General features: G+C 41.6%; 1 protein-coding gene across 1 annotated transcript in view; it reads left to right on the top strand.

Moving 5' to 3' along the window:
* LOC137666628 (cysteine-rich venom protein-like) overlaps positions 1–20259 on the top strand; it is a 51831-nt gene that overhangs the window by 7321 nt on the left and 24251 nt on the right. The window contains exon 7 of the mRNA XM_068406759.1: positions 1687–1775. Within this exon, the coding sequence (XP_068262860.1) occupies positions 1687–1775 (89 nt within the window). The remainder of the gene's footprint in view (positions 1–1686; positions 1776–20259) is intronic.

Here is a 20259-nt window from a genome sequence, read left to right as displayed (position 1 = left end):
AATTGTCAAACAAGAAAAGCATAAAACACATAAAAGTGGCACTGATTTTCAGATTAAATTTTATTTGCTTAAAATTCCTAATTTTCATAATAGTAAATCACAAATAAATATTTTCCACATTCTACTTGAAATCTTAGTTCAGAAAGGCATATCAATATGTACAGTACAGAGAAGACTACAATTAATACCAAGAACTTCAGTTCAACTGCCTAAAATTTATTTTCATTCACATTGTGGTGGGTTGACCTTGGCTGGCCACCAGTAGCCCACCAAGCTGCCCTATCACTCCCTGTCCTCAGCAAGACAGGGCGAGAAAAAATATGACAAAAAGCTCATCGGTCAAGATAAGGTCAGGGAGATCACTCACCAGTTACCATCATGGGCAAAACAGACTCGACTTGGCAAAATTAAATTTATTACCAATCAAACAGAGCAGGATACTGAGAAATAAGAACAAATAAGAACAAATCTAAAAACACCTCTGCCCCATCCCTCCCTGCACTGAAAGGGTTATCAAGCACTGGAACAGGCTGCCCAGTGAAGTGGTCGAGTCACCATCCCCGAAGGTACTTAAAAGACAAGTAGATGTGGTGCTTAGGGATATGCTTTAGTGGTGGACTTTGAAGTGTTAGGTTAATGGTTGGACTAGATGATCTTAAAGGTCCTTTCCAACCAAAACAATTCTGTGATTTTATGGTTCTTCCTGGGCTCAACTTCACTCACGATTTCTCTACCTCCTCCCCCTGAGTGGCACAGGGGGAGGAGAAACAGGGGTTGTTTCTGCTGCTTCTTCCTCCTCACACTCTTCCTCTGCTCCAGCATGGGGTATCTCCCATGGGAGACAGTCCTCCATGAACTTCTCTAACGTGAGTCATTCCCACAAGCTGCAGTTCTTCACAAACTGATCCAATGTGGGTCCTTTCCACGGAGTGCAGTCCTTCAGGAGTAGACTGTTCCAGTGTGGGTCCCCCACAGGGTGACAAGTCCTAACAGCAAACCTGCTCCAGCATGGGCTCCTTTCCAGGGGGCCACAGTTCCTGCCAGGAAGCTGCTCCAGGGTGAGCCATCCACAGGGTCACAGCCTCCTTCAGGCACATCCACCTGCTCCAGTGTGAGCTCCTCCACGGACTGCAGGTGAATATATGCTCCACCATGGACCTCCATAGGCTACAGGTGGACAACCTGCCTCACCATCATCTTCACCACGGTCTTCACCATGGATTGCAGGGGAATCTCTGTTCCAGTGCCTGGAGCACCTCCTCCCCCTCCTTCTTCACTGATCTTGGTGTCTGCAGGTCTCTTTCTCTCACATATTCTCACTTCTCACTCCCAGCTTCTGTTGTGCAGCAGTTTTTACCCTTTCTTAAATATGTTATCCCAGAGGTGCTACCTCTGTCACTGATTGGCTCAGTTTTGGGCAGTGGTGGGTCTGACTTGGAGCTAGCTGGAAATGGCTCTGTCAGACATGGGGCCAGCTTCTGGTGTCTTCTCACAGAAGCTACCTCTGCAGTCCTCCTGCTATCAAAACCTTTCCAGGTAAACACAACACACACATATAAAAATTGTTTGACATATAACCAAAGACTGAGTGTAAATTAATATATGTATGCATCCATATAATTAAGTTTTATTCTCAGATATGTTATAGTGAATTTATAGCTTATGTTGATAAACTTGATGTTTCAGGGGGAACCTACTAAGTTCGATTCAGACACCCTACAAAAAAGGAGAACCCTGTGGTGATTGCCCCAACGCTTGTGAGAACGGATTATGCAGTAAGTTTTAAGCATTTTAATTGTGACTAAAGTTGATGCCCTAAAAAAATCCAAATTAATTTGTGCAAATGGAAAGTTTTTGAAATTATTTGTTCAAATACCATGCCAAAAGCACTATTACGGAACCACACTTCACCATGGTAGGTGCTTTACCTAGGTGGGACAACTTGTGAAGTGAAACCAAAGAAGAAGGAGTCTATGATAACGGTGGGCAAATGTTAGACAGTAGTTGGTAGTACATTGGGATGCAGATACCCTCCACGTCATGGATTAAGATATTCATATGGCCTAGATGCCTTCACTAAAGATGGCAAAGTCTGGGTCTCCATATGGAAACTCTCATTAATAATTCCTAGTGTAAGAAGATGCATTGACTGCAGTGAGGTCAAAAATACATTTATACCAATGGTAGCACAGAAATCTCAGCTCCGGATTTGCAGCTGCAGTTTATATTCTTTTCCATACCCAGGAGAGACAATTCTCATCCTTGAATCTAAGAAATGCCAGGGAAGGAAAGAATTTCTTTATCTTTTTTTCTTCTTCCTCCTTTGAACAATGGTGGCTGATCAGGCAGCAGTAGCAACACACTTGATAAGAGCAAGCAACAAATCTAAGTTTTAAGAATTCTAACAGAAAATAAAAATATATGGACTGAGTCTCATAATGCAAGACTTCAAGTCTAACTTCTGTTACATAATTAACTTAATTCTCATCATGAGTTGGAGTATAAAGGAAGAAAGCTTCAAAACACCTTGCGAGTTCAGTGAGAAACATCCTTGAAAGAGCTAAGAATTTTGTATGTGTGCTCAAAGGTTTTGGATGCTGCTGGGGAGTAAATGGAAACAAAGAGGAAAAAATTACAGAGGAAAGAAATATTGATGAAAAATTATTCCGAAAGGAAGTGTTACAGGTTCTCATTTCCCATTTATGATCAGTTTTGTGTTTCAATTCATTTTCAGCCAAGCTTTGAAAGTTTGAAGATGTTTATTCCAGCTGCATTGGCAAAGTCTCCTGGATGTACCCATAGCTTCATCAGGTTCACTGCCCTGCTTCCTGTCAATGAAAGACTGAAATAAAGTAACAGGCTCAACTTTTCCCTTCCTGGACATCCATCTCCTTAGTGACTTCTTTCACAAAACCAGATTCCATTCTGCTTCTCCCATATATGCAGAAGGAGTAACTTCAGTCCACTAACTCATGTGAGAAAAAGCTGTAGGAGGATGTATATATTCTATTCGTATAATGGTCTAGAACATAGTGGAGATCTTAATTGAAATTTGGCATTTGGGTACCAGATATATTTAATGGTTAGCTTCTCACATCTTTCTCTTCCCAAAATGTTATCTAAGGAGCATTGTTTAAAGTTCTGTGGTTCCATATGTTTCATATGTTCTTAGTATAGATGGATAGTCCTTGGTCATGCAGCTAGTCTTAACTTGACCAACATTTTGAACTATGTACTGTTAACAGGACCAGAAGATAAGCAGGATTACCTGAAATATGTAGTTCTCAAAAGGCATTAGGAAAGCAGCACCGTTTCCACTAGAACTATACTGGTTTAGAATCTGTATCTTTTGCTGACATACATTCTACTGTAAAATGCTCAGTTGTATTTAAACATTAAAAAAAAAAAGTGTATTTCATTTAAAGTAATGATTCTGTTTATAGTATAAGATTGCACTTAGCATAAATACAGATAAAAAAACATACCCTCTAATGGAAAAGAACTGTCTAAGAAAAGGGCTTAATTCACAAAAATAGCCAAGGGGAAAGGTCCCTGCGTTTGGAAACTTTGCTTTTAATAACAAGTAAGGGTGTCTTCTAAAATTATTTTTTTAATATCTGCTTTTGCTGTATCAGTCATTAAATTGCTCATTCTTCACTGACAAATTCATTGTTATTTTCTTTCTTTCTTATTACCGTGAAATACACCAGCTTTGTGACTTTATCAGCATTAGGTCTTGAAGGGAGCCTGATTCTTTAGCAGCATAAGTGGAAACAGTTCATCTGAGACACCAAAGATTTCCTAGGCAAAAACAGAAGTCAGGCAAACAATTTTCCTCCAGACTCTCTTTCAGAGAGAATGATCATTAGCATAAATAACATGTAATACTTCCTTCTGTGACCTTTGGGAAGCAAGTGTTCTACTGTGCAGTCAACAGTGGGACTAAATATTATTTTAGTCTTGCCTTACAATGGTTTCACATTCCAGTCCTCTTTCAGTAACAAAGCTGCTGTCATAATTGAGATTCCAAATCCCAGAGTCTTTGGCACAGAATGATTTCAGCACACACTTCTGACTCTTTCATTTCAGTGGCAATTTCAACACACATTTCTGACTCATTAATTTCAGTGGCATTTCTACTCGTACGAAAGATGAACATTAAGTTAAAAGCCTGGTTTCACAATTCAAAGTGTTTATTGTTTGGGTTGTTTTTTTCCTCATTCATCTCCACTACCTTTTTTTCCCATGGTATACTGCCCTCTCATTTGGGTACATCTCTACCAGTAAATTAAGAAATGCCAGGACATAGATGTGAGTGCTGGAATGTGACTTACTGCACTCTTAAATAGTACAGATCCAAGTAACAATGATGATAATGCAATAGTTAATCCAGTGCTGTTATCACTAAGGAAATGGGTAGACCCATTACCCCCCACTTTTAAAAATGTCCATTTGCTATGAGTAACAGGTCTAGAAATCTGTTCCTTTCCATTGTAACTCATAACACAAGAACTGATTTCTCAGTCACTCACAAGAAGAAAGAAGTAGTGTAATGAGGTAAAAAACGTTTCTCATACATCTCACCCATAGGACCCAGGGAACTAAAGGTCAATAAGACTAATTTAGATATCTAGGAAGATAATGGAGCAAATTGTTTACCAGTTGTTTAGAAATCAGTAGAGTTTAAAATGCCAGCATGGATTCATCACGAGCTGATCTTGTCAAACCAAACTTTCTTCTTCAATGAGTAACTTGTCCAAGTGGATGTTTTTTGGCTTTGGCAGCACATTTGACAAAGCTGCAGAAGACATTTGCAAACTAGGGAGATGTAGTTCAGATGAAAGTAATAAGACACGGCACATATACGCGGTTGAACACACACATCCATGATACTCCTGTGCAGGAGGCAGAGATGAAGGCCTCTGGCAATGCAGGCAGATGTCTGCACAGACAGACAGTACCCACATCCAGAGCTAATTGCACAGTTCTCGCATGTGATGTCCATGATCTTCCCCAGCCACAAGTCATAATCACGGTTGAAGAGAGCTTTTGCCAATGATATAGAAAACCTTCACTGAATCCTTTTCTTGGGTAAAGAAGGGTCAGATCCATATTCCCATTCGTCACAAGCACACTTAGGACATTTTCTTGGACAAAAACAAGTTCTAGGTAACCAGATTACTTCCAACAAACTTTGATTGCCATCTTGTTCATTGGAAGTAATCTGGGAACCTAGAACGTGTTTTTGTAATGGATTAAAATTCTGGCATATTTCTTAGAATATTAAAGTTTAGTACAAAATGAATAACTGATACTTAGGAGAGACAAGATCTGGAGAGATAATAACAGTCAATAGATCAATGATGGTATAAACAACCCTTGGAACAGGAAATCCAAGATGTCCTGTGCTGTGCTACAGAGACATTAAGCTGCTCCTGTGTGCTTCAAGGTATTCTATATTCTTTTTCTCTCCAAAGCGACATACTTTTTCTGGGTGAAGGACAGAATATTTTCCTCACTTATCCCAAATAGCATTTAACTCAGTGCTCACAGTACCTTGTTCATAAATGTCGGCTTTATTGCAGACTGGCATTGTATCAAGTCTCCTATACCCCTGACACATTCTCTCACTACAAAGCAAATTGGTAAAAGGTAGATCTCCACCAACACCTATTTTTAATTTAAGCATATATTGGAAGGAAGATGGCGATGACCACTGCTTTATGTGGGGTCCAGCTACTGTTTTTTCTTGGGCATGAGAAAGGTTTAGTGACTGATTCTGGTACCAAATGGTCATGTTGTAACCAGGCAGTGCTGCTAAAAGACTTAAAAGCCATTATAACATATAGCTCATAATCATAGAATCATAGAATGGTTTGGGTTGGAAGGGACCTTAAAGATCATCTAGTTCCAAACCCCCTGCCACGGGCAGGGACACCTTCCTCTAGACCAGGTTGCTCAAAGCCTCATCCAGCCTGGCCTTAAACACTGCCAGGGAGGGGGCATCCACAGTTTCTCTAGGCAACCTGGTCCAGTGTCTCACCACCCTCACAGGGAAGAATTTCTTGCTGATATCTAATCTAAATCTCTCCACTTTCAGTTTAAAACCATTCCCCCTCATCCTGTCACTCCATGCCCTTGTAAAAAGTCCCTCTCTAGCTTTCCTGTAGGCCCTTTCACGTACTGGAAGGCTGCTATAAGGTCTCCCCAGAGCCTTCTCTTCTCCAGGCTGAACAATCCCAACTCTCTCAGCCTGTCTTCATAGGAGAGGTGCTCCAGCCCTCTGATCATCTTCGTGGCCCTCTTCTGGACTCGTTCCAACACCTCCATGTCCTTCTTCTGTTGGAGGCCCCAGAGCTGAACGCAGTACTCCAGGTGGGGTCTCACGAGAGCGGAGCAGAGGGGCAGAATCCCCTCCCTCGACCTGCTGGCCACGTTTCTTTTGATGCAGCCCAGGATACAGCTGGCCTTCTGGGCTGCAAGCACACATTGCCAGCTCATGTTGAGCTTCTCGTCAACCATCACCCCCAAGTCCTTTTCCTCAGGGCTGCTCTCAATTCATTCTCCACCCAGCCTGTATTTGTGCTTGGGATTGCCCTGACCCACATGCAGGACCTTGCACTTGGCCTTGTTGAACTTCATGCGGTTCTCACTGGCCCAGATCTCAAGCCTGTCAAAGTCCCTCTGGATGGCATCCCTTCCTTCCAGCGTGTCGACCACACCACGCAGCTTGGTGTCGTCGGCAAACTTGCTGAGGGCACACTCAATCCCACTGTCCATGTCGCTGACAAAGATGTTAAACAGGACTGGTCTCGATACCGACCCCTGAGGAACACCACTCGTCACAGGAGTCCACTTGGACATTGAGCCGTTGACTGTAACTCTTTGAGTGAGACCAGCCAGACAATTCTTTATCCACTGAGTAGTCCATCCGTCAAGTCCATGTCTCTCCAATTTAGAGACAAAGATGTCGTGCGGGACAGTGTCAAATGCTTTGCACAAGTCCAGGTAGATGACATCAGTTGCTCTTCCCCTATCCGCTAGTGCTGTAACCCTGTCGTAGAATATATTGCAAGGCAGTGTGACTTATCCCTGATAGCTCCCTGTGGTCACTGAGGTCCCCACACCAGATCATGCATTCCTCCTAGCACATCCTCTTCCTAGGTTGTTTCACCTTTCAAGGTGAAACCCTTGAAATCCTTCCCACCTTTACCAAAGATCCAGAGAGGACAAGGAGCTGCCATGGGAGGGCCCATGGAAAGGGGCTATTTCTCATTCCTTCTTCTCACCTACTTCTGATGGAGCTCGCTGCAGACAGCTGTCTGCTCTAGGACAGTGCTTGAATTATGTTCCATATCATGGGTCCCTGGTTCACTGTGGAAAAGTATGCAGTTTAGAATAGCATAGCATAGCATAGCATAGCATAGCATAGCATAGCATAGCATAGAATAGAATAGAATAGAATAGAATAGAATAGAATAAATTCAGTTGGGAGGGGCCTACAATGACCATCTAGTTCAACTGCCTGACCACAAACTACCTTAGAACTAGTTCCTCTCTAAACTGCAACAATAGTCTCACTTGTGCAATGGTGTAACAGGAACAGCGAAACTTTATCATGCACACAGTTCAGCTAAGGCAGTATGCTGTCTCTTACCATTACAAAAATAATGTATTTTAATGGCAGGTAGAAAATTCCTGTGGCAGGTAGAACTGAGTTTGCTCATTCCCCAGATTTGATATCCAACAGTCATGACATCCTTTTAGTGCTGAAACAGAAGCTTTAATGTCATTTTGAAAATCTATCATCATTAGTTATGAAACTCCTGGATATTCCTAGAATGTATGTAGCCGCCTGAAAGCTGTAAGACCAATGTATTTTACACTCTTCTCATGCTATAGGCCTTGATTCACTTATTTTTTCAGAATTTGAAGAAATGTTCTTGAAACCTGCAAAGCAAAAACGTGCACTATACTTTTAAATGTGTGCCTGGAGCCTCGATTGATTTGACACTTTAAAGTATTACAACAATGTTTCAATGGTGAGGATGGAAAACTGGTGAAGTCTTGTTATGTGTGGTGGGTTTGAAAAACTCCTGAAACTGTGGGTTACCTCTGACTTAGACTCTCTCCTGGCTGCATGATGCAATATGTTAAGAATAAACCTCTTACTTTCTCAGCTTTTAGTGGCAAGGACTGTCCATTGCTGTAAATATATCTGTTACTCTGCCTATAATATGCTTTGACCAGAGCTTGCTAATGTTTCATTTATTAGCAGTACCGTATCAAAAAATTTCTGCTAATTTTTCCTTAAGTTTTGCTGTTACTGTTGTTCTGGCTGTTTTGCCAGGAGTTGCTTTTCAGCGAGCTGGTCTACGACTAAAAATAACCTATCAAAAATCAGTTATTTTTAATCTGAGTCAGCTCCTCAATACAACTCACCATAAGGTCCAACATCAAGTCTTTTTGTTACAACTAAGGGGCCATAAAAAGTCAGAAATGAGTTTTGTGGGAGGGGGAACATTAAACTATGCTATTGCTTCATGCATAGCAAGAATCCATTCATCCACTAGGATCCCAGGTCCTAGTGGACAGCAGGATGACCATGAGCCAGCAATGTGACCTTGTGGCCAAGAAGGCCAATGGCATCCTGGGGTGGATTAGAAGGGGTGTGGTTAGTAGGTCAAGAGAGGTTCTCCTCCCCCTCTACTCTGCCCTGCTGAGGCCGCATCTGGAATATTGTGTCCAGTTCTGGGCCCCTCAGTTCAAGAAGGACAGGGAACTGCTAGACAGAGTCCAGCGCAGAGCCACGAAGATGATCAGGGGAGTGGAACATCTCCCTTATGAGGAGAGGCTGAGGGAGCTGGGTGTCTTTAGCTTGGAGAAGAGGAGACTGAGGGGTGACCTCATTAATGTTTATAAATATGTAAAGGGCAAGTGTCATGAGGATGGAGCCAGGCTCTTCTCAGTGACATCCCTTGACAGGACAAGGGGCAATGGGTGCAAGCTGGAACACAGGAGGTTCCACATAAATATGAGGAAAAACTTCTTTACAGTGAGGGTAACTGAACACTGGAACAGGCTGCCCAGAGAGGTTGTGGAGTCTCCTTCTCTGGAGACATTCAAAACCCGCCTGGACGCGTTTCTGTGTGACATGATCTAAATAATCCTGCTCCGGCAGGGGGATTGGACTAGATGATCTTTCGAGGTCCCTTCCAATCCCTAACATTCTGTGATGCTGTGATTCTGTGATAGCTCTTGGCTGGGATTTCAGACATATCCTGTTAAAGTGCAGAGATTGAGTTTATAGAGGTAGAGTTGAGGGATGAAGGAACAGCAAAAAGTTACTAGAGTAGATTGGTTGCCTCATCTGACACTATCATGTAGGTGAAGTTACTTGAGAGGCCTTACACAGGTCACCACCGTCAGAAGAGGAGGATCATCCCCAGCGCCACCACTACATTTCCTCCTTTCTGAGTTGATTCCATTTCCTAACCTGGCAGAAAACTATCCAGTCTGTCTGGATTGCTGCTTGCTGGTTTTACAGTTGAGCTGGTTTGGTAGGGGCTCCAGCAAGTGCTAGAGTTGCAGAGGCAGAGGAGGAAGGGCAATAGTCCAGGACCGAGACATGCAGACACAGAAAGGACTAGAATTTCCTCCAGAGATAGTGGGAAACTACCAGACAGCTCCAGATCAATTGCATCCCAGGAGTGCTCTCCTTTTCTCTCCTTTCATCTGTTTCCTCACTTCAGCCACCAGCACAGTCCCTCCTCATCAAGAGTAAGTTGATGTGTTCATTGTCCTTATCAAGTAGATGTGCTGGGAAGGGAAAGAATGGTAAGGAAAGGATAAGGAAAGCAGTGATTGTGTGTGGGAAGTTGTCATCTCATCTACTGTTTATTCAGCCTGGAATGCAGCTCAGAGGGAGGGACACATCCAACTTTTCTTATTTCTTTAAGGAATGCAGTCCTGTTGCCGCAAGAAATCCCCTGCTCTATGCAAATCAGTGCATTTAATCCCACAGTCCTCAGCAGTACAGGAAAACAAGTGAAAGAGTTGGGATGGTCCATCTATACATAGTCACAGTGCTGCAATGAAATAATTTGCTGGGTTTTCCAGGGTTGCTTGTGCTCCTCCATTTACATCCACTGACGTGCCCCACTTCCTTATGGGGACTCCTAAAACACCCACATACCTATTCATGGGACTTTTATTTCCAGCTGAAATCAGGCTCAGTTCAGAGAGGAAATTTTCATTTTCGAATAACTGCAATTTATTACCTACAGAGTTGTCAAGTATTTCACATAAGGGTGGGAAACTTAGGTGCTTAACCCCATTCTGCCTCAGTCAGCTGCACTGCTAAATCTTGAGAATAATACACCTCTATATCTTGTATATAAAATGTATATGCTTTGCTTGGTTGCATTGTTTACTCCACCTAGTTAAGGCATAATGATTCTCTGGACAGCATGCAGGAGTTTGTGTAGCACCCTTTGGGCTAAGCTCTAAACTAGGTTGCCATCCTCTCGATACTACGAGGTTCAGTACATCAGTTGTATACAGATCAGAGCTGGCCTTCATTTTCTGTGTGTCTCAGACTCTAAAAATCAGTTTCATAATCTACAGCAAACTGGACTCTTTAAACGGAAGTTTAAAACAATCTGATGGAAAGCAAGTACTTCTAAAGACTTAAATATAAATGTTTAGATGTGTCAGTTCTGGAAGATGGTTGAAAACATCTCGTGGAAAGGATCTCATTCCCTAGTCAGTCTTTGTTTTTGAGAACCATTTCTCAGGACATCTAATACTCAAGAATAAAGGTACTTCTCAGTATGAATAAAGACCTGAGCAAATAAAGGTAGGGGAAACCTATTGCAACAGTCTTGCAACATCAAGTATTCTGTAGTAAATGCCCATGTACATGGTCTTAATCTGTAATAAACATGAGGTAACAAAATCACAATGAAAAAGAGATGTATTACATCCTATTTTTTACTGTGTATGTGGAGAAAGAGCAGACATTTGAGGAGTCATAGTGGGTAGCTATTCATTGCCAGGTCTAGCTTATCCTGGGGTAACTGGGTTCAGATGCCTGCACGCTCAGGGCTTAGACTTTTTTGTGTTATTTTTTGGGGACTTTGTCCTTTTGACTTTTCTATAGCTATGGTTTGTGGTGAAGACCTTTTCATGTCAGTGATGGTTCATTCTGGCTGGTGACCATCATTCCCACAGATGCGGCCTTCTACAACCTCTTTACAAGGTCAAAATTCACGAACCATAGTTCATAAACCTACAGATCTACTTTAAAATCATACAGACTGGCAGTCTGTAATATTAAGTATGGCTTGAAAGCCAGTTCATCCATCACATGTTTTCTTTCTAATTTTCCATTCCTTATATTTCAGCAAACCCTTGAAAAAGTGCATACAAGTATAAAAATTGTCCTGATTTAAAGAGGAGGTAAGTGTATTACCACAATTTAATTCAGCATCATTATCAGGTTTCCTGTGCTCCACTGAAATAAAATAAACAGAGCCATATTCCACACGATGGTATACCAATGAAAACACTGTTTGTGTCCTAGTACCGTGATCCTTAACTGAACTAGTCACCTAGTTAGCTTTAGGAATGGGAGATGGAGCACCAGGCACCATGGGGAATCCCATGCTCTCGCCAGTAGTCACACCATGGCTCAGTTATTGCTGCGCTCCGTGCTTTCCCTTTGCCTCACAGCATCCCCTTTCCATGACATGCTCTCTGGGTAGAAGCTATAGTGTATCCATGCTGCTGTTATTTTAATGACTGAAGCCCATGTGGCTCTAAGTGTTTTTTTGGAACTGATTTTGTCCTGCTCGTAGCTCAGGTAATACAAGCAGCCTTCATGGCTCCACAGAGTGCAGATGCCTTGCTATTTACCCCATGACATGCATGGGTTTTGTAGCTTGTGCAAGAGCTCTTGGTTGCTCCCAGGATCAGGCATAGCCTCAGGGTGAAGGAGAGACCATGCAGACACACAACAGACTCACACCATTACTGTCAGACTGGCCAGTACTAACAAGGAGTTGCATTTCTGTAATCCACTCCTTCTCCCTCCTCACCAAATCCACATCTATTTGCCGAAAGAAGTAACAAAGATAGTTTTGTCTATCTTCAATGAAAGTGTCCTGGTGCCTGATTAACCCGTGCCAAGATAAATCAGCACACTAACCCAGAAGAAAACTATTCCTGTAGTTAGTTTTCTCTCAGAGGGGATCACTCCTCCCCTCTAATCACATCATCAACTCTAATACAAACCAGGACCTTAATCAGTCGAACGTATCTGACTTGCCTGCATCCTGTACCTGTCCTGAGCTGCAAGCATTAAACACCCACACTCAAACAAAGAGAAAACTTCCCAGAGCATGGGGAATGGCTAAACAAGAATTTGTTTCTAGTTTAAATGTGCCTTAAGATCTGCAGCTGCAACACTCTAACAAAACAGAAAACAGGTCAAAAGAAGCACTCATTAGATGAAACCCCTCCACAGTGTTACTGCTAAGATTTTAGTGCCAGGGGAATACATTGCAGAGTCTGTCATGTATTTATCTCTCAGCTTATCAGAGGATTCTGTCAAAGAAAATGATAAGTAAAAGATAAGTTAGTTCGAGACTGACAAGACCATGTTGTCTAGGTTGCTTGAACAGCAACACAGCAACATGTTAACTAGCATCATTAGCAAAATTGTGAATAGGAATTGCATGCCTGATGGCACTTGTGAGGAGCAGCCACCATCTAATGAGTACCACGGGTCTTTGCTTAGTGCCGTGTACTGCCAGCTACATCTGTGAAACAAGGTGAACATAAAAGATAAGCAATAATAAAGTAGGATGTCATTAATCAGCTTCTACAAAAGACCATATCAGTAGATAGCATTTAATAATACATCGCCCCAAGCAGCTCAATGTCTGAGACTGATCTCATCTTCTGCATAAAGCATCTCCCTTGAGCCCAAGCTGTCTTTGTTCACTTTATGAACTGCAGTGTTGGACCTGCTTTGACGTTAGCGGGTGGTAGCAGCAGGCTCATCCTGCCAGGAGGTGATACACAATATATAGGTTAAGTTTTTGCTCCATTTAAGAAAATAAAAACAAATAACAAGGCCATTTAGGTTAACCCATCACCTAATGAGGCATAACACTGGCAGCCAGTCAACCCATTACCAGTTAATAAGACACAAGAATGCACAGGCTAAGCGATGAAGACACCTGCTAGCCAAGAGGTACCACACAGCTCCTGGGTCAACCAAAGCAAATAAGCTTACGCATTAAAACGTCAGGAATATCAATATGGGGGGTGGGATCCGCCTTGAATTACTTTAGCCATCTATAGTCAGTTTAGTCACACTGGCAGTCTTTAATGGGGAAAAGGGAGAGAAATTCATAATTTTGTGGAACAAATCATTGGAAACTCAAAATTTTCCTGAAACAGAGGCATTATGTGATACTCTGGGTTGGCAAAGATCTACACATAGAGCTGGCAGGTACACTATAGGATCTACAGAAAAATGAGGGGATAGTTTTAGACTGCCAAAAGCAATTGCTATTGGTCTTCATCTTTGCAATCAGTGAAGCTGTTTGCCATTATATTGGTTTTGGTTGGCACAAAATTATTTTTCTTCATGGTAGTTCCCATGGTGTTATGTTTTGGATTTGTGATCAAAACGGTGTTGATAACACACTGGTGTTTTAGCTATTGCTGAGAAGTGCTTACACAACGTCAAGGTCTTCTCTGCTTCTCTAACCACTGCACCAGCAAGTAGGCTGGGGGTACACATGAAGCTGGGAGGGGACACAGCCAGGACAGCTGACCCCAGCTGCCCAAAGGGATATTTCACACCATGTGATGTCATGCTCAGCAATAAAAGCTGTAGGAAAGAAGGGGGAAGGGAGGGACATCTGGAGTGATGGTGTTTGTCTTCCCAAGTAATATTACACATGCTGGACCCTGCCTTCCTGGAGATGGTTAAACACCTGCCTGCCTCTGGGAAGTAGTGAATGAATTCCTTATTTTGCTTTGTTTGTGCATGCAGTTTTTTTTTTTTACCTATTAAACTGTCTTTATCTCAATTCATGAGTTTTTGCACCTTTACCCTTCTGATTCTCTCCCCGATCCCACTGAGGGGCAGTGAGTGAGTGGCTGTGTGAGGCTTAGCTCCCTATTGGGGTTAAACCACAATGGCCATAAAAACTTTGCCATATCTCATAATGTTCCTGCCCATGGGAGGAGGATTGAAACTAGATGATCATTAAAGATCCCTTCCAACATAAAATATTCTATCACCCTGAGATGTATTGTTCCACATGAAAAGTAAATATTTTTCGTGTCGTTATTTCCAGCAGGTGAGTCACATCAGTGCACTGTGCAGGTGAATGAGTGTATGAGCTCAATTCTGGAGAAGCAGGAGGCATGGACAGACAAAATAGCAGTTGTGCAGCATGCCTGGATATTCCACGTATATGGAATACATACGGTATGTGTAGTATTGTCCATCCTCATGAACAGGTGTTGTGTGACTGTGCAACTGGGAAACACATCAACAACTGCACTGCATTCTAAAAGTAGCCCTCAGATCTAGGGCAGGAATGGGTGGTGTGTGAGCTATGAAGGTACTTGTCATTAGCTAAGCAGCTGAAGAAGTGGAGAGGTGTAATTTTGCATTGCTTCTCACAGAGTAAACAGCACATTTTGATCATTCCTACAGAGCATATAGACACATCATCGAGCAGGCTCCAAATGTAACACTCTGAAGAGAAGATGAATCAATTGGGACTAGGTTTTCCTCCTGGTGACTTTGCACGGCTGTTTCCAATAAAGATGAACTAGCTTAGACAGGTCTTCCTTGCACGTGTCCATTACCGTTTATCATATTCCCTGTGTATTTTAGAGGATACATACACACTGTTGGTCAATCACTGACGGCATTCTACAGCAGGAAGAGTAAATGTTGTCTCCATGGCATGGCCTGAATCTACTCTTAGCTTTAGATGTTTTTCTAGATCTTCCTCCAAACCCTTTCCATCCATTCTTTTTTGCCATGTATCTGTCTATATTGATAGGTTACAGAGAGCCAGAACACAGGTTTGAGCATTGAAGCAACTTCCCAGGTTTGCAGGAGACCTCATATTCTTGATCTCTCTTTGATTACTTTACGGATTATGAGTTTGGCCTAGAACAGACAGTGACTGACTCATTAGCTGGAGCACAGGAGGTAGCAGGGTGGAGAGATGTCATCATAGAATGATGCAGTCAAGGAAGTAATCCTATAACAAACTGCATTTGTTACTAAAAACTGCCCAGCTTTTCTCTGTGATCCTCTCTGCTTCTGAAGAGACCGGCAGGTCACAGCCACATGACATCCGTAGGTCCAGGGAAGACCAGTGATTTTGTAAGCACCTCTTCTAGACCTGTAAACAACTGGGAAAAACTATAACAGAAAACACATTCCAGAGGTGTCCATAACAAAAACACAACTGAGAGGAAAGGACTGGGGGAAAAAAAATGGGTGATTACACCTGCGTTAGCTCAGCCTGGCTCTTCCTTGTTGTCTCAGCTGGATTCAGGTTAACGTAGATGCTTCCTTGGTGTAGAGCTCAGTGTGATAGTCTGATTCGGGCTGTTCCTTCTCACTGACTTTATAGGAAGGGAAAAGCATTTACCTGTTAGGTTTAAGAGTTGCTGTGAGAATTTGACACAGTGCCAGAACATGTAAACCATTTGATGTGTCATACTTCCAATCTCTGCTGACTCTGTTCATGTATATTTTGGTCAAATTACCAGGAGAGTTTATTTCCTTCTTAAACTGCCTTTGCCAACTATTTCCATAACTAAAGAATGAGACTAACTTCAATAAATCCTTAGGAGGTAATTCAGCCTTGACAGAGCCTGTTAAGAAATGTGGTTTTGCCCTGTATGCTTAGATAAAACAAATCTCTAATTTTTTCCAGCATTTTTCTTCAAAAAACTTTGGTTTCTTCGTGCGGATACCATGAAAACTATGCTTTCTCTTCTGTCATCAAAACCCTAACTTCTTAGATTTTCTTCATCCAAGCATATTACCTTAACTACAGTAATAGCTTTCTAAAAAACAAGGAAAAATGCTAAAAAAGGGCTCAAAAACCCTATAATACATGACTCCTGATAGGCACAGAGTCCAACTAAACTAACAGGTTCTTCAGTGTCTACAGATTTGACTGAAGATATTTGGGGTTTATTGTATGTCGATATAAATTCCCGAGCATCAAAGCTACCAAAACAACCCAACCTGCATCAACTTTCAAAGTGATTTGATTTTTACAACAATGTGTATTTCCACGAACTAAGAAAAAATCACTGAATGCTGAAATCTGGTAGCAACCCTGGTGACACAGGTGGCCTCCTTTCTTCTAGGAGGAATACACAGATCCCTTCAACCCCAGGTTTAACCGGGTCATACCCTGGCCACATCAGACACTCTGTGTATGAACTGATTGTCTATTTATTTTATGTGCATAAGCCTGACACAACTGGTGTGCTGAAGACTTGCTGTGCACGATCAGCTCGCCGTGGAGAGTGCCAGATGATGCATAGTGTTGACAGATGTGCAACGAGGTGAATCCAACCCTGCATTTTTCTGCTTGCCGTGTCGCAACTAGAATTGTACTGTACTCAAGCTCTGCAAACCTGCCCAGTGTTGTTCAGAAACCCACCTTCATTAAAAATATAGGAGTGCCCTCTGGTGGAAAACTGAACTGAAGCTGAAGTTTCAGTGTCACCAAAAATTATCTTTTTCCTCGACAGCAAATACGTGTCATTCGTTGTTGGTAAACCAAAGGAAACGGCAGGGCCCAGAGCAGTTCTTAGTTACGTCACTGGATGTTTTCACCTAGAAATACGAGAGTTTACTAAAACATGTTTTCACCTAGAAATAAGAGAGTTTACTAAAACATTGCCCCTGGTTAGGCAACCTGAAGATTTTTTTTTAATTCCTAAAAAAAAGCTGGTTTAGATTTCATCATCTTTTTTACTTTAATAAAAGCATTGGGACACAGCTTGTCTTGGTGTGTTAGGGATTGATGTTTCACCTCATAGAATCACAGAATCACAGAATGGTTTGGGTTGGAAGGGACCTTAAAGATCATCTAGTTCCAACCCCCCTGCTACTGTCAGGGACACTTTCCACCAGACCAGGTTGCTCAAAGCCCCATCCAATCTGGCCTTGAACACTGCCATGGAGGGGGCATCCACAGCTTCTCTGGGCAACATGGTCCAGTGTCTCACCACCCTCACAGGAAAGAATTTCTTGCTGATATCTAATCCAAATCTTCCCTCTTTTGGTTTAAAACCATTACCCCCCATCCTATCACTACATGCCCTTGTAAAAAGTCCCTCTCCCGCTTTCCTGTAGGCCCTTTCACGTACTGGAAGGCTGCTACAAGGTCTCCCTGGAGACGTCACCTGAAACTTAAAAAGACTATCTGCTTAACAGTTATCAAGCATAACACATTTTATCTTGAATATATAATTTTGGTGGGATTGTAGCATATGGAGCTCTGTTTTAGATGAATAAACTTTCTCTATAGCTATGGGAGAGTTAGACACTGCTAAAAGGGCATCTTTTCTTGTCAATATGCCACAAAACCTAGTCTTGCAGGTAGTGGCGTAAACTCTCCTTGTTTTGGACTTTGGTGAACATCCTGTGCAAGTATGTCTATAATCATAAAGGAGATCTAGACCTAAATATGTAACTGTTAGGCCTTCATGTCAGGGTAGAAGAATCTCCCCTGTGGGTGATTTTGGAATAGGGGACAGTCTATGTCTGTTTAATGGCTGGAAATTCCTCACACTCAATGGAAAGCACAGTAAGAACAGAAAAACAACCTCTGCCCACCCCAACACTAGACTTCTGGCAGCTCAGCTTGTGATAGGGAAACGGTTTACATCTAGCAGGATCCCTCTGTGTTAAAATTATTTATTTAAAGCTAACAATCATAGAATCATAGAATCATAGAATGGTTTGTGTTGGAAGGGACCTTAAAGATCATCTAGTTCCAACCCCTCTGCCACAGACAGGGTCACTGGTGTCCACTTGGACAATCACGCGTGCAGAGTTTAATTCTCTAAGACGCTCAGTTTTTTGGCTTAAATATGAAAACCCCTGTGCTTAAACATATATGTATGCTTAAGTATTTGTCTGGATCAGGACCCAATGCTATCAGCTACTTCTTCTGTCAAAGCTGTACTCAGAAACTAGTTCAGATATGCTGAAGAGGTATGCACAGTTGTGGTCCTTCCCTCAGTCTTCGTCATCATTACCACAGGAGAGCAAAGTACTCAACTGTATGGTATCACTGAGTACAACACAGTTAAGGAATATACTGCTAGTGTACCCAGAATGGGGTCATTCCAGAAAAGAAATAACACCCCTATTTGAATACCTTGTAGGTGTATGCAACAGGGCTTTATGTATCCTAAGATACATTTTATATACATGGATATATACATATATATATATAAAGCGTAACTTAGGATGTTTGGAAAAATGCAGTACAAAATAGAGTGAATCAGGAACTCAGTTCAAATTTTTCAAGTTTATGAAAAAAGAGTTATTTCAGTGCTAATTTCTACTGAAAAGGAAGGTGGGGGGGAGTTCCATGAAAAAGCACAATGACTAGTTTCAAAAGCAAGAAGATTGTAAAACCTGATTTTTATTTTCGTTAAGGGCTTGGTACCTGCCTTTCTGCAGCTGCTAACGACACCTGCAGCACTATTTTAACAATAGTTCACCTTGCCTTACTGTCATATGAAATTTTCTTCTTAAAACTCATCGCACTATGTTTTTGAAAAATTTTGTGGTTTTGAAAGTTATTAGGCCAATTCATGAAAGAAAAATCTGTATTAAATACAAATATATCATCTCTAATTCAAGGAATCCAGAGGAGGCTGGGAGATAGTCTGGAAAGCATCATATCTTTATCCTGCCCTCCAAGTCTTCCTAGGAGTTTGCTTTTGGCCTTTCCTGCAGAAAGACAGTGGGGTTAGGCTGACTTTTGGTGTGAGCCACTAGTGCCATTTTCATATTCTTATTCATTTATCTACTTAAGCTTGGACTCACTAGGACTGTGCTACAACACTGCAAGACCAGATGAAAGAGCTACATGCAAAGGTAATGTCAGCTCTGCCTTGTAGAGCAAAATCACCGCTTGTCTTTAGCCTCAGGGCTCTGAAGACTTCTTTGCAGATTGACCAAGCTCAAGACCAGTCTGAGGTTACAGCAGAGCTTTCCCTGTGGCCAGGATGCCACGGGAGACAATTGGTTTGGGGAAATTTCAAACCTTTCACCTTCAGAGAGCAAGAGAGGAAGTCAAGTGCCATGTAATTCTAAGTCTCAGAGTGGGTCTATGTGTTTTATCATATAATAAATAGCTTTAACATTATAAATAGCAGACAGGGAAGTATAAGTAACAACTGCAGGCAGCACATATTCAATGCAGCTTTTATAATGTTTATAGAGAATAATATAACAAGAAATCAGAGATAAGAAAATTCAGATGAAAGAAATGAGTCAAGGTTTTTCATGAGAAATACAACCCAGCATCAAACCAATCACTGTATAGAATAACTGTGTATTAACAAATAACATGTAGTACTAATGATATCAAATCAACTTCCACAAAGGAAGAGAATTTTTAGTTAGTGACAAAATAATAAAACATATAAAACATGTATTTTATGTTTTGTGATAGGACTTTTGTGTTATGTCCTGTGATAGGACTTTTTATTGGCTCTGAGTCTGTCTTCAGGCAGAGATTTCCATTACCCTATACCCCAAAATTTTTAAAATTTTATCTTCAGAGGAACGTAATATTAAATTTCTTTTCTTTCCTCATATTTATTTAAGGTTACATGGATAATGAGTGAGAAAGAAAATATCATACAGTTCATCATACTGTAATGCATGAATGACTCTTTGTATTTAATACACAGTACTGTGTTTGAAGTTTGATTTTATGTTATGTTATTATTTACACTAAGAGACCAATCTCTTGGGAGGGGGTGGGGGGTGCAATTGGCTCCCAGACCCAATTCAGCAGAGACTAAATTCAACAGAGGCTAAGCTAATTTAGGCAAAGAGCTGTCTGGAATGCTTTAGGTCTGTGGATTCTGCAACTAGGCTTTCCAAAGGTTCTTCCAACTCTATTTTTCATTTAAGTAAGTACCTTCAAAGTGAAGTGTAAGTTACCC

The sequence above is a fragment of the Nyctibius grandis genome, chromosome 1 (genome assembly GCF_013368605.1).
Source record: "Nyctibius grandis isolate bNycGra1 chromosome 1, bNycGra1.pri, whole genome shotgun sequence".
Classification (NCBI taxonomy): Eukaryota; Metazoa; Chordata; class Aves; order Nyctibiiformes; family Nyctibiidae; genus Nyctibius; species Nyctibius grandis.
Note: the sequence above shows the minus strand (reverse complement) of the source record. Positions and strands in the feature narration are given on the sequence as shown.